The sequence below is a fragment of the Schistocerca serialis genome, chromosome 3 (assembly GCF_023864345.2).
Source record: "Schistocerca serialis cubense isolate TAMUIC-IGC-003099 chromosome 3, iqSchSeri2.2, whole genome shotgun sequence".
Taxonomy (NCBI): domain Eukaryota; kingdom Metazoa; phylum Arthropoda; class Insecta; order Orthoptera; family Acrididae; genus Schistocerca; species Schistocerca serialis.
Window position 1 is genome coordinate 497,314,192 of NC_064640.1, and position 14,022 is coordinate 497,328,213.

Genomic DNA, 14,022 nt, shown 5'->3' on the forward strand with positions numbered 1-14,022 from the left:
TGCAATTCCACTGGATTATTGTGTGGCGAATGTCCAGGTTAGACATAAAGAAGCTGAGGGGAGGTCATGTAACAGGGTCAGTGGTCGTCACTGATGAGGATGGGGTAATATCTACACATAAGATGTCAGACTCAGGTTGTGAGGGGGGAGATAGCATCTCTGGGAGCACTGGGGGAAAGGGGGGGGGGAGGAGAAGACTGCTTGTCCTGGGACTTATGTTTCTTCTTCTTCTTCTTCTCCTCCTCCTCCTCCTCCTCCTCTTTCGGAGACTGGAGAGGGAGCCCCATCACCAGCGGATGCTGAAGAGGGGGGCCACGTCTTCAGCAGGGGAAGGGGAGCGGCACCTGGAGGGGAGGGCATGGGAGCCGAAAGGGAGAGGGAAGGGAGAGCGGGAGGGGGTAAGGAAGAGAACTGCATGGAGTCACTCTTATTTTTTTGGATCTTATTTTCTCACATCTAAGCTGGGCAATCTGACGTGCGGGTAGAGTGGTGGGCATGACAATGTACAAACACAGGTGGCATAACACAGGGCTTCCCTCATGGGGTGGGAGTCAACAGTCACCACACAGAGGGTCCACCATACAGTGGGAAGATATATGCCCAAAACACTCCGAAAGCAACTCATGGGTGGTGGGACATAGGGCTTCACGTGACATTGATAACACATACCCTCGACCTTCTCTGGGAGGGTATCTCCCTTGAAAGCCAGAATAAAGGCACCACTATCAATACAGTTGCCTTTACAACCCTTCTGTATACATCTAAAAATGAATGCTACATTGCTCCAGATTAGCCTGGAGTTTGTCATCAGTTTGCAGGATAAGGTTCTTATGAAAAATCACTCCTTGGGTCACATTCAAAGACTGGTGAGGGGTAATAGACACTGGGATGTCACAAACACAAAGAGCTGCTGTTTGGGTGATAGAAGCAGCTTTGATCAACAGGGAGCCTGACCGCATCTTATCAAGAGACTCCACTTTGCCAAACTTGTCCTCTATATTTTCCACAGAAAACAATGGCTTTGTAGCCGTGAATGTGTGCCCCTCTGTCTTAGTACAGACCAGCTAGCTGGTAAAGTGTTTCATCCCAAGATGGTGATCCTGGCTCTCCTCCCAAGATGTAGCCAATGAAGGGAAGGTTGCAGGGCCATACAAGGCAGCACTTAATGATCTTTTACCACTCAGAGACGACTGTTTGAGAACGCCCAAATTTCTGCAGCTTGGTATGCTTCATGCACCAAGAATCTGCCCTGATACCTCCACTACGGTCAGAGGCTCTCCCCCATGGGAGCCACCCAGCCACAGCAAGGGCCATCTGGCATGGCAGCTGTTTCCAGGAGTTCCGATGCTCCAGGATGACAAGCAGCCACTCCTTGGCATACGCAGGGAGGCAACAGATCAGGTATCAGTAGTGTGATCCCTGTGTTGTCAGAAAGCTCAGCCAGATGGGTACATAATGCCTCCACGACATGGACTGGCTACACATGCTAGTGACCTAGCAGCGTGGAATGGCGCTGAAGAGGGGAAGGAAATTGGGGACAAGAGTCCACGATGTAAATGCTAGGGATGGAGTTCTTCCACAAGTGGTTCACACTAAGGACAGAATATTTAAAAGTGGAGGTCAAACCCCAAGGGGGGACCAAACTGCCAAAAAGGATGAAAGAGGACAGGAAAGATAAACAAATTCACAAGGAATAAAGAGAACCATGTGAATAGCCACGTCAACATAAAGTATAACACAGAGAGGGGAAGGAGGGGGCAGTGAAGAAGGAGCAAGGATGGGGAGGAAGGGACACGGTGAAGGAAATGCAGCCTGGGAAGGAAGAATGGGTTGCAATAGCTCGGGGCCCTGTGTGTGCCACTCACCTGTCCACAAAAGAGCTCTGGGACACTTGAGGGGACCATACCAGGAGGAAAATGATCTTCGTTACTACACATTAAGATTGTCTAGCACAAAAAGGGGGGTGCACAATGCCGCTAAAAAAAAATTTTGATAACTTACCCAGTGATATAAAATTCTGACAGAAAGGTGGTGGTTAGGAATGATTAACTCACTTATAAATGTTCAGCATCCAGCCATGTTTACAAATTAATTTGCAATGTGAATGTATTGCAATATAAATGTAAAATGACTCGTTCCACACCGTTACAATTTATTGTGCAAAATGATCACTGGAACATCAAACTAACTAATCTAAACTGAGGATTACAAAGGTTTTAATGAATTCACTTTTTTAATATTTCTTAAAATTGTAAGTTTTTAAAAATCTTAGTAGCTTCTTACAAACTGTTGCCAAGCTGAATAGGGATTTTTTTATTTGTTATCTAGATCAGAAGATGGTTGGTAGTCAACAAAACCCGCTATCTAGTTACTGTTGGATTGTGATCAAGATTACTGACATTCCTAACAAAGCTACTGCTCTATAAATATTTACTCAGAATCTAGGCACAGGAAGTTTTTCCCTGTTAGTTTATTAGCCACATGTTAAATTCAGCATGGAATATGACTACTAATGAAACATGTTTCCTCCATGCAGGCTTTTTCAAAATGGCACATTCTTTGGCACCTCCAGAAATGCAACATACTGAAACTGAGTCGATATTAAATGAAGTATATGGTAAGGTTTCTACATTAGTTGGTAGCCATTGGATGAAGTTATTGCAATCTATGATGATAAGTGTACAGTGCCGATAATGACAAAGTTTGGTGAACATTCAGAGCTCAGAACAGCATAGACAATGATGCAAATTTGACGATGAAATCAACATTGAAGTTTCTGTCCCTGCTACATCTGAAATGCAGGATGATCTGCATCACACTGTGTTGAATATTTCTGGAGTGCTGGCTGCAACTTTCTTGTCACTAAGATTTGTTATCACCAATAGGAAAAGGATTGTAGATGTAAAAATTAGTTTCTCACTTTGAGAGTTGCCAGCAAACTAATGGTTATTACAAATTTTCAGAGCTTTAAAGATGGCTTTTCCTTTAATAGTTTCTGATGTGGTTTTGGTAACCCATTCCAACAGAGGGGCGCAGCTAATTAAAATACTGGATCATACTGAAATATTTGGCGAAAATCTCATATTGAAAAAAGATACTACAAAAAGCAACAGACTTTTTCCCCAAAAACAACAGACTTTTCCCCCAAAAACAACAGTATACTGTATGTAGACTTTCAATGTACAGTGCGTACCTGCAAGAGTAAATTGTAGCAGGAAATCTAATTACTGTATTATGATAAAATATGACAAGATTGAAAATACAGTATAATTATTACTTTTTCCACCACATGTATTCTTTTATACAAATTTCTTTTAACATACAAAAATATTTTGAAACCCTCAGTTTCATGGTAAATGGTTTTCACTGTATCTAAAAAGTTGATACTCACTCTTATCCAATGGTGATCCAATACATCTTCAGCTGAAAATCTCACTTCTGGCTGGATTTGAAGCATATGAGATATTAAGTCTTTTGCAAGCTCTGATACATCATCCCAATATGGTGAACTAAATTCATAGTTTCCTGACAGTATACGGTCAAAGAGTTCTTCTTGATCACCTGTAGGACTCGCAAATGGAGGATAACCACACAACAAAATATACAATATCACTCCTGCTGCCCAAACATCAATCTGGAAAATAAAATAACAAATATTTCATAAGTTCTAATAATTCTATATTTTACTAACCCTTTGGCTGCTGCAGACATGCTTGGAAAATGCTGAGCTGAGCAGTGTGTCATTATTGCCTTATGTGTCTAACTGCACTAAGTAGGCTGCATCTGGGCTTCTGCCTGTGCTAGAGCCACCCGGATGACCTGCCTCCCCATGTGCTGACTATTTCTGAAGTGCTATCTGCAATTTCTCTGTCACTAAGATTTGTCGTAGCCAATATGAAAATGATTGTAAGTGTAAAATTTAGTTTCCGACTTTGAGGGTTGTCAGCAATGTAATAGTTATTACAAATTTGCAGAGATTTAAAGATGGCTTTTCCTTCAACAGTTTCTAATGTGATTTGGTAACCCATTCCAATAGATATGTGCTGCTTTCATACACATCAGTTGTTGTGTGTTCCTTCACAGCTACTCTTCAATATTACCAACTATACTGCGTATATTCTTCGCTCCACAAAATAAAGAAACACACACATTCGAGTTTAGTTAACTGGGTATTTTTGGATCACACACTCATGGTTACATTCTGTTTGTGTGCAGATTATACTATGTTGCCATGTGTGATGGATTAAAGCTATCAGAGACACAGCTTGCTTTTAGGTTATTATGTAGTCAACAGCTTCCTGTTATTCTATACAGTGAATGAAATACACCGATTGTCGGGGACATCGTTCTCAATTACTGGAGTTCACTGTAAACCACACTGAAACCTTTTTAACTTCACTTCTACTGTGTCATGCAACTTATTTGGTAGTTTAAGGAACGCTTTTTTGCTAGCTAACTGTTTACTTAATGGCAGGAGGAGGACAGACTGTCTGTCTCTTGTATGAATACTACATAGACAGTACATCTACTGAACAGCTCTCATCCCCTTAGGAAATTTGCTAATGCATTTCTTTAATTTTCGGCAACTTCCTGTCTGCTGAAAATAGATGATATAGTTCTGTGGTACAGTTGGTAATATTTCGTAACTTCAATTAAGCTTTCGAAATCAGTTGTTTATAATCCAAAACATTCATCCCTTCCTGTGTGTTTATGGGCACAAAAATTTGACCATAGGCAGCCATGGAGGACAAGATGCGTATTGGCCCAAACAGTTTACAGAAATTTACAAAAATTGTAATTTTGTGTGCACTTGTGCAATAAAACCATTAATGGAAATAAAGGTGTATGAACCTTTTCTGATGTTATATGAACAGTTCCTCATCATAAACAGATGATCCTTTATTATTTTTGTCTATTCGGACACTGTATTTTTATTCTTGTGTACATTACAAATGAAATGGATATCACAGCATTTCAAACCTCCAGTCTGTGTATTTCTTAGCACAGTACCATCTGATATAATGGTTTGATCATTCCCATATTGACACTTGGGTCTTGAATGCAAATCATCAAATGTGTGATTATGCAGTCAGAAATAATTTTCTTTCCAATCAGATTTGTCACTCAACTGTGTTTTCCTCTTAAGTGTTTCACTATCACATCTACATTATTTCGATTCAGATGAACTATCAATTACATCTCTTGCTGGAATATAAGACTGTTTGTGTTGCACCTTCTGACATAGATTGCTTAAGACTGTTGCTTTTAGAATCTGTGGAGGAAATATCACTTGCACATCAAATAATCCATCCACACTGTTGCTCTTCATCAATATCTCCACGCTCTCTTCCTTAGCAGTTTAGTTGATTAGACAAACATTGTGATGCCAATCCTGATGAACACTAAGACAAAGTTAAGTCAAATGTAGCAAAATGAGATCACAACGAAGTACCTTAACAGAACTTAGTAGCCAGAACTGTGGTAAATGCTGACATGTAGGTTGGGAATTCACTGTATGCATAAATTTGTTGACAGCACACAGGTACCTCTGTGGAGGCGCAATGATACTCATCATTGGTGCTCATGGAATGGCAAGGAGACCCCAGTCGACAGTGCTCAAAGAACATCCAAAGACTATGCTTAAACCCGCCAGCAGCACCGTGAGAAGCAGAAGAGCATGACAAGTTCATTCGTCAACAGCAGTCAAAGGGTTAAAAAGAAGAAAAAAATATATATCTAATTATACTTCAAAACATTCCAAGTCCAACAAAGAAAAATCATATCTTGTTTATTTAAAAGGTTAAGTTTTACACAGACGGCTAATAACAATTTTAGAAAATTCTTCTATAATGGGTTACATAATTATCTGATGGAAATGCAAATATTCCTTCAATGATTCTTGTTCATTTCATCCTAACTGCACTATAAAGGAACAATTATTCAATGCCACATTTCCAGCTACATATACTTTCACACCTTCATTTGGCTGCTGTTTTTCCAGAAACTGCTTCCAGTATACATGATGGAATATTTACCTACTTGCTCCCTAAATATCATTTCTGCAAATATACTATAACAATCTATCTATTACTATTGTAATGAGTAATTTATTGGACGCACTCCTTCAACCTAAATAATGACAAAATTATTTTACGCCATATATCCTGTAAGATGCTCACTGAATGAAGGGATCCAGCTGTTAAAGCACTGGACACACTACTGGGAAGAGTGGGCTCTGCCCTTGCTCCTCCACACTCCTTTAGAGTCTTTTGGGATTCCCTAACTCAGTTCTGATGAATTCTGAAACAGTTTGTGACAAATCAAATAAATCCACCAATGCAAATATGATACGGAAAGTTCTGGTAGACCTTATCCTCATTCATCCAGAGTCTTAACACCTTATCTCCCATCCACTTTACCTGGTCCTCCTCAGCCCAACGTACTGCCTTCTTGGACATTGTCCTCCACCACCATGATGACTGCATCCATACCTTAGTCCATACCAAGCCCACTAAAAATCAGAATATAGTCAGCACAGAACGCCGTGGCCAGTAGATGCTGCACAGACACCAAAGGATGCTTGTAGAGAGTCATGGTGGTTGGGGTTACAGGCAGACGTTGTAGGGGAAATGCTGAGCCCTGGAGGGGAAGTGCCATTCTAAACGAAGCCTATGCTCACATTTTCTGTAAATATTAAGTCAGGCTCCTCCATGTTTACATTTGCATGGTGACCATTCAAAAAGTTCTACTGTCACCTCTGCTTTGGTTGGTATCTAAAAAGAATTCTGATAAAAATATAGCAATTTATTTTCGTATGGCTTGTTAACCATTTGTAACTTCCAGAGAAGTGTCATGTGTGGAGAATTTTGAAACCTACACATTTCTGTGGTTGCCATTCTAAAAATTGCTCCCCCCCCCCCCCCCTTTTTTTTTTTTTTTTTTTTTTTTTTTGAAAAACACAGTGGAGTTTACACAGTCTCACCTCACTAACATGGTGTGCAGACACAACTGCAAGAGAATTCTGAAACCATGGTTTATTTAGTGAGGATTTGAGGAAAAGTACAGCCAGATACTCAGTACCTTATGAAAATTGACATCCTCAGTACAAAAATAGGTGTAGTGTCTTCACTTATGTTGTTCCAAAACCCAGAGCATTTCTCATTTCACCAGCTATTGTGGCCCTTAAAAATTACATTCTTTAATTGAAAAAGTCTGTAGTTATTGGAATAACATGGTGGATAATGAAGATTTACATACTAAAGATATGACAAAATACTATCTTCTTTGCGTGGTGTCATGTGCCAAAATTTCATTTCAATATCTGAAACCATTTATGAAATATGAGGAATGTTGTGCATATTTCACCCTGACTTTATCACTGGCAAGGTGTGGTCGCAAATAAGTGTGCTATGTTAGATCAATTTTCTCGAGATTGGTGACAGATAGATATTGCCACCCAAGTCTAAAGAAAAATTCAATATCTTAGCTAAATTTCATACTCAACAACACATTATGTAATGTGCACCAAACGCAAAATCATAATGACCTCTATTTTTCATTGCAAACCTTTCCGAATTTCGCGTCTTACTTCCACATAATATCACAGTAACTATGACCATTAACGAATATGAAGAAGGTATCTGTCCCCGTTGATATTTATCAACACCTGTCACCAGCTAAAGGTCTGGATTTCATTGTAATTTAATTAATGAATTGGTGGGAACATCATCATGAATCTGATGTATAACCTGTAAGTAAAGTCAATTTTTTTACCCAATAGTTTCAGTAAAATCGCTTTAGAAAGACTACAAAGCATGCGCCTCAACTCTGTCAGCACTGTCCACCTGAAAGGTTGAAAACGCGTGTCGGCCACCCCTTAAAAAAACAACCACCCCTCATCCTGTGCTTTGACTGAAAACTGGCCACTACGCATTGACCACCGTATCCTGCGCAGACTCTACCCGCATTTTCACAGCTGTCATCTCTTCCACAGTAAGAAATTGCTCCCATTTAGGATGACAACCTGTGGATGGCATATTTGCAGTGCCGAGAATTACCTTGCCCAATATGCTGAAAGTCTCACTAAGGCCTTCACACACACAGCACTATTCCCCAAACTTAAGCTGCCAACAGATTTCCCATACAATATCCTCACAAATCCCTAATGCTCTCCCCCACCCCCACCCCCACTACAAACAAAAGGGAAACATAACCCCCCCTACCCCCACCCAAAAAAAATCCCCTCCCCATCACCCAGTATCACTGCGTACAGGAGCAACTGAACCATGTCTTTTGGCAGGGCTTTGACTATGATCATGTCTGAAGATTAGGGATATCCTTCTCACTATCTTTTCCATCCCTCACATATTTGTATTCTGCCAGCCACCCAACTCTTACAGAATTCTGGCCAATCCCTATTCCTTTTACATTACTAACCACTTGTCACACAGAAAATGCAGTTGAAAATGGGAATCATTTCCCATAATGTGCCAAAAAATATAAATAAATATCTAATGAGCAAAAATTACAAGAATTCCACTTCAGTACTTAAATACTGTGTATCACACACAATAACCAAGATAGCATACAAGTTGAATGTCTTAACAATTTGTGCAAGTGTCAGTGAAATAGTGTTCACATGTGACATTCACAGGAATTTAAACTTTACTAGCAGACATGAGTACATTAAACATATCCATTTAAATCACAGTTTTGCACAAACCGTATCATAAAAACATAACAAATAGACATCAGTTGCAAATCACTGACTGTCACACCTACAGCTACCACACAGCTACAGAGGACTGACTAACTGGGTTTTTAAACATAATGATCAAGGTTTAAGAACTACTTATCTAATAAACAGATGTTAACATATAAATAACAAACCTTATGCTCACTTAAGGCTTCCCTAAATATTGCATATTAACAATGGCCCCTCCCCCTTTTAACACATGATATAGTGAATAGGGAAACTTGCTAACTGTGCTGAGACAAATAGGAGACAAAAAGAGTAAAAGGTATCGTACTGAAACATGCTGGCGTGAAACTAGTTGAAGGACATTTAAAATTTGCTTAGTTTCATTGTATTTCAATCTATATTTCACGCGACTTTAGATTAAAACACAACTGACGATCATAAAATTGTTACTGAAAAGAGTCCTTCAGTGACCTAAAAGAAAGCTTCCCTTGCCATGTCAGACACTTCTAATAGGTTATTTCTTATTTAACTTTATGTTGTCGTCATTTTGAAAGCTCTATCAACATAGTCTGGAACCCATAGAAATGCACAAGCTGGAGGGCCATGGATGCATGTTTCCTCAGTTACAATGTAACTGCTTATTTATTCACAATGCAGACATATTTTTGACAATTATCCACACACAGAATAGAAAAGAACTCACATTGGGTCTTTGGACACAGGTATCTATATCACAAGCCTACTATGAAAGAGTCCTTGTGCGCACCACTTTTAGTATTCCACGCTGACTTCAAATTGTTAGCTTCCTACTACTAGATGCCCTTTTACTGTTTTTTGAAGTATTTTTAAGAAAGTTTTATTCAATAAACATGCCAAAGAGCAGAGACAAGATTTACAAATGTTAAAAACTTCAATCAATAGTACAGGTTTGAAACATTCCAGTGGCTGATGATGTGACACCTGCAGCACCACATTTCAACAAACAATGTTATTGTGCTAATTAACCTCAATAATCATTTGACATTACTTACTTGTAATCCATAGCCCTTTTCCTCAAGGATTTCTGGTGCTACATATGTTGGTGTCCCACAAACAGTGTACAAGGGTCCAGAAACATGACATGCCAGTCCAAAGTCTCCCAATTTCAGTACCTTTTCCCCCCTGGGATTTGTTGCTACCTACAAAAATATTATTTCAATACGTCAGACTGTAAAATAATTAATACAATAATAAGTTTCTGATTTTTTTTTAACTTTCTATCAGTGTTTCAGGAACAAATAAACATTAACAAAATATTTTATCCAAGTATACCTCATACACTCACCATAGCTAATTTTCATCTCCTCCTGTACTATGAAGTTTCTAACATGTCAATATCAAACTATGCAGCAAAAATAATTCTGTTAATACAAACGGGCCATTGACTGGAGAGATATAATATCTTCACTCCTCTATTTTGATACCAAGCTGAACCAATAACAACTACAAGAACAACAACAACATTAAGGAGCTTAAATAATCCTAAGTACTGTCAAAACTATAGGCAAATCCACATGCCCTATTTCAGCAGGACAATACCCAGGCCCTTTCAGGAATGCACAAGCCAACTTATCAGACCTGCATGTTTATATGACTACCCATGAAACACATTTGCAATAAAGTTCGTCAACAATTTCCATATAGTGGTCCATCAGGAACTACTTTTGTTTTCTGGACTCTCACAATTTGCACATAGGGAGATTTTCTAGCAATGCATAGACACACACACAGATTCCACACCACAATGTTCAGATGTTTTGATTGCAGTACATAGGGGCTACATACCATACTGATCTCCCCAAGTTAGAAAATATGTAGAGTTCTGTAAGCTGGGGAGAATGTAATGGGGAAGAACACTGGGGTGGTCACTCAGGCCCTCTCCTCAGAACACAAAACATGCAGTGGGAATAGGGTAATAGAGGAGCTGGAAAGGAAGGTCTGTGCCATTTAGGTAGAACTGAATCGAGCTAGGAGACAGCTAATGAGGATGCAGGAAGGCAGCGATGTGGGGGGGTGGGGGGTCGTTTTGGGAATTGGCAGTTGGTAAAAAGTCTCGAAGGTCTCTCAGTTTTGTTGCGTTTATCAGCAACAGGTTCCAGCTGCCAGAATTGAGAAGAGAAGTGCCTCACAATAGTGTAGGAGTAGGGGAAATGTGCAACAAACTCTGCCCGTGAGTAGGAAGAATAGGAAAAGCACAAATGTTAGGGAGAAGATAGTACTGATACTAGGTGGCAGTCATGGCAGGGGTGTAAGGCTTCAGTGACAAGACACATGACAATAGGAGTAACAAGTCACCAGCATTTTAAAGCTGAGTGCTGGGCTGAATCACATTATATGAGAACTTAAGGTCTTTGTATACCGATTTTGTGAAAGTTGATAGCAGGTGAGACAGGAAACAGCTTGGATAGAAAACAGGGCTTACTACACAGGTGGTGTCCTGAGTAAGATAGCTTCCCCAATTGGTGGCGCCAATGTGAGCACGACTGAGATGTTGTGGCAGCATGATTCACCTCATCTTCACAGTGCTGTATTGCTAGCCAATGTGAAGCTGGAGGTACTGTTGATGACTGCTGATCGGGCATCCTCTGCACTGGTGCCAGTGGGGACTACCGCAAAATGAGGCTATACTAGGCATGATCAGCACCTCTATAGTATTGGGAAAGGGAGTTTGGTACTCGTAGCGAGGGTATAGCAGATGGATGTGGGACCACACATGTATACAGGGTGACAGCCAGTCGAGGAATATTTAGGGATTTATTTCTAACTATGTTTTTCATTGAATCTTTCAAGTACTCTCCCCGTACAACTTCAACAATGTCTACATAACATCTCAGCCTGTCTTTCAGGACAGAGTCACTTCAATCCAGTATGTTAATACATCACACCACTTTTCTGGTGTGTCTGCTGAGTAGACTGGCCTACACACATCATCATTTCAACCAAAAGGGAAAGTGGAAGAGACGTCATGTGTGGTCGCTGGAGGATCGTTACGTGCACAGCACAGTGGTTTAGCTCTCTTGGTTTTTAGCCTTGAGACAGAGGAGATGTTCTATTCCATTGTAGCATTCAGTCAGAGCTGATGATGCCTGGTGTCTGCCTTCACCTCTGCCTCTGCCTCTTATTGCCAGGACCAGCCCCCACCCACGTGAACGTGAACCTCCACCTCTCTTGTTCCTCATCCCTTCACTGTTTTTAACAAAATCCCTTGATTGGCAGTCAATCTTTTCCTCTACCCCATGGTGACACCTTTCTGTATTCTATCTATTCTATCACTGACAATATATTCCAAGTGTTCTTTAATTATTTCTCTTATTTTGCCACCTCCCTTCCAACACTCACCCATCCCACTCCACATCCTGTACACATGGTCAAATACCTGTCTTGGGCAGGAGAACTAGGCCATTTTCAGGACAATCCATGACAACAGGCTCCAATCCCTTAAAATATCTCTACCAGTTCAGATATTCCTTCAACTAGTACACAGAAGATAGAGTGTACCACACCAGACTGCACAAACACTGCAGAAATTTGGTTGTAATTATCTATTGTTAGTCAAAATTTGAAGTCTATTAAAAATAAAGTACACCAGCTAGAATTTGAATTACAGCCTTTGAACAGTGTGGTTGTATGCATTACAGAGTATATTTGTAGAGACAATGAAATACAGCATATAGTGCTACCATCATATAAAGTTGCATGTTGCTATTGAGCTTAAAGAGTGAGGGATCACACATTTATTTCAGATGTAACAACATTTTAAAGTTGGAGACGATCTGATCACAATTAGTGCAGATAAATATTTTAGGTTGGCAGTCATTTAGCTAACAAAACTACGCAACTACAAGTGATCATTGTGTGTGTGTGTGTGTGTGTGTGTGTGTGTGAGAGAGAGAGAGAGAGAGAGAGAGAGAGAGAGAGAGAGAGAGATAATCCACATGCGTGTGTGCATACATGAGAGAGACTTCCAAGTGATAATGCGAACACTTCCTTCAATAAATTAACTGAAGTCTCAGCCCCCAAAACTAGCATTATAACATGTGGAAAAAAGAATATTAACATAGGTTTTTTTTTTTTTTTTTGTGCACAACTACAATGGTCATGAGCGCCCAGACTATGTTAGGAACGCACTGCGAGGCACAGGGTTAAAACAGCAACTAAAAGGGACAATACTATAAATTACATAGACAGGCATAGGATTAAAAACAAAACAGCATAATCAAATGTCCTAAGACAGGTTTATCAAGTTGATAAAACGAAGAACGCGAGCAGCTGCTCCCGGGTCATCCGCTAAAATGGCATCCAGAGTATGTGGTAGGCCAAGATCAACGCGCAGTCTATTGAAATTCGGACAGGACGTTAAAATGTGGCGTACTGTCAGCAATTGCCCACATGGGCAGAACGGTGCCGGCGCAGCCGTCAGCAGATGGTGATGGCTGAACCGGCAGTGTCCAATTCGTAACCGGGCCAAAACGACCTCCTCCTGCCGAGAAGGGCGTGAAGAGGTCGTCCAAGCCGTGGGAAGAGGTTTCAATGCCCGAAGCTTGCTGTCCGTAAGCGCAGCCCAATCGGCAATCGGCATGCTACAGCGATAAAATGCGCTGACAAATGACCTTGCTACAATCTGATGAGCTTGTGAAAGCAGCCCAGCTGGCTTTCTTGCTTTCTTTAACACACTGCGCACATAATCTTTTATAAGTGATACAATTCGCCACCGTAGGGTAGCGGTTAAAAGTGCGTAAAGCATGTCGACGAGCACGTAAAGCGTCTCTACATGCTGCAGTCCACCAGGGGACCGGTACGCAACGTGGAGAAGAAGTAGTGTGAGGGATGGAATATTTAGCAGCAGTGAGAATGACTTCCGTGAGGTGTGCGACCTGACTATCACAGCTTGCGAAGGTTTGATCCTGAAAGGTCACCCTGGAAGAGAAGAGCCCCCAGTCTGCTTTGGAGATGTTCCAACTAGTTGAGCACGGAGAGGGGGTATGATGCAGGAGATGGATACACACGGGAAGTGGTCGCTTGAATACATATCAGAAAGTGCGTACCACTCAAACTGGCGTGCAAGTTGGGTAGTGCATATAGAGAGGTCTAAATTGGAATATGTGTGAGTTGTGTCCGAAAGAAAAGTAGGGGCACCAGTATTGAGGCAGACAAGATTGAGGTGGTTGAAAAGGTCTGCTAACAGGGAGCCCCTCAGGCAGGATGCTGGAGAGCCCCAAAGGGGATGGTGGGCATTGAAGTCTCCAGTTAACAAAAATGGTGCAGGTAGCTGAGCAATAATT

At 40.8% G+C, this 14,022-nt stretch overlaps 1 protein-coding gene across 1 annotated transcript in view; it reads right to left on the bottom strand.

The window, feature by feature from the left end:
- LOC126469525 (serine/threonine-protein kinase GL21140-like) overlaps window positions 1-14,022 on the bottom strand; it is a 215,336-nt gene that overhangs the window by 31,713 nt on the left and 169,601 nt on the right. Inside the window, exons 9-10 of the mRNA XM_050096645.1 lie at window positions 9,733-9,879; window positions 3,392-3,634 (exon numbers count right to left, since the gene is read on the bottom strand). Of these exons, the coding sequence (XP_049952602.1) occupies window positions 3,392-3,634; window positions 9,733-9,879 (390 nt within the window). The remainder of the gene's footprint in view (window positions 1-3,391; window positions 3,635-9,732; window positions 9,880-14,022) is intronic.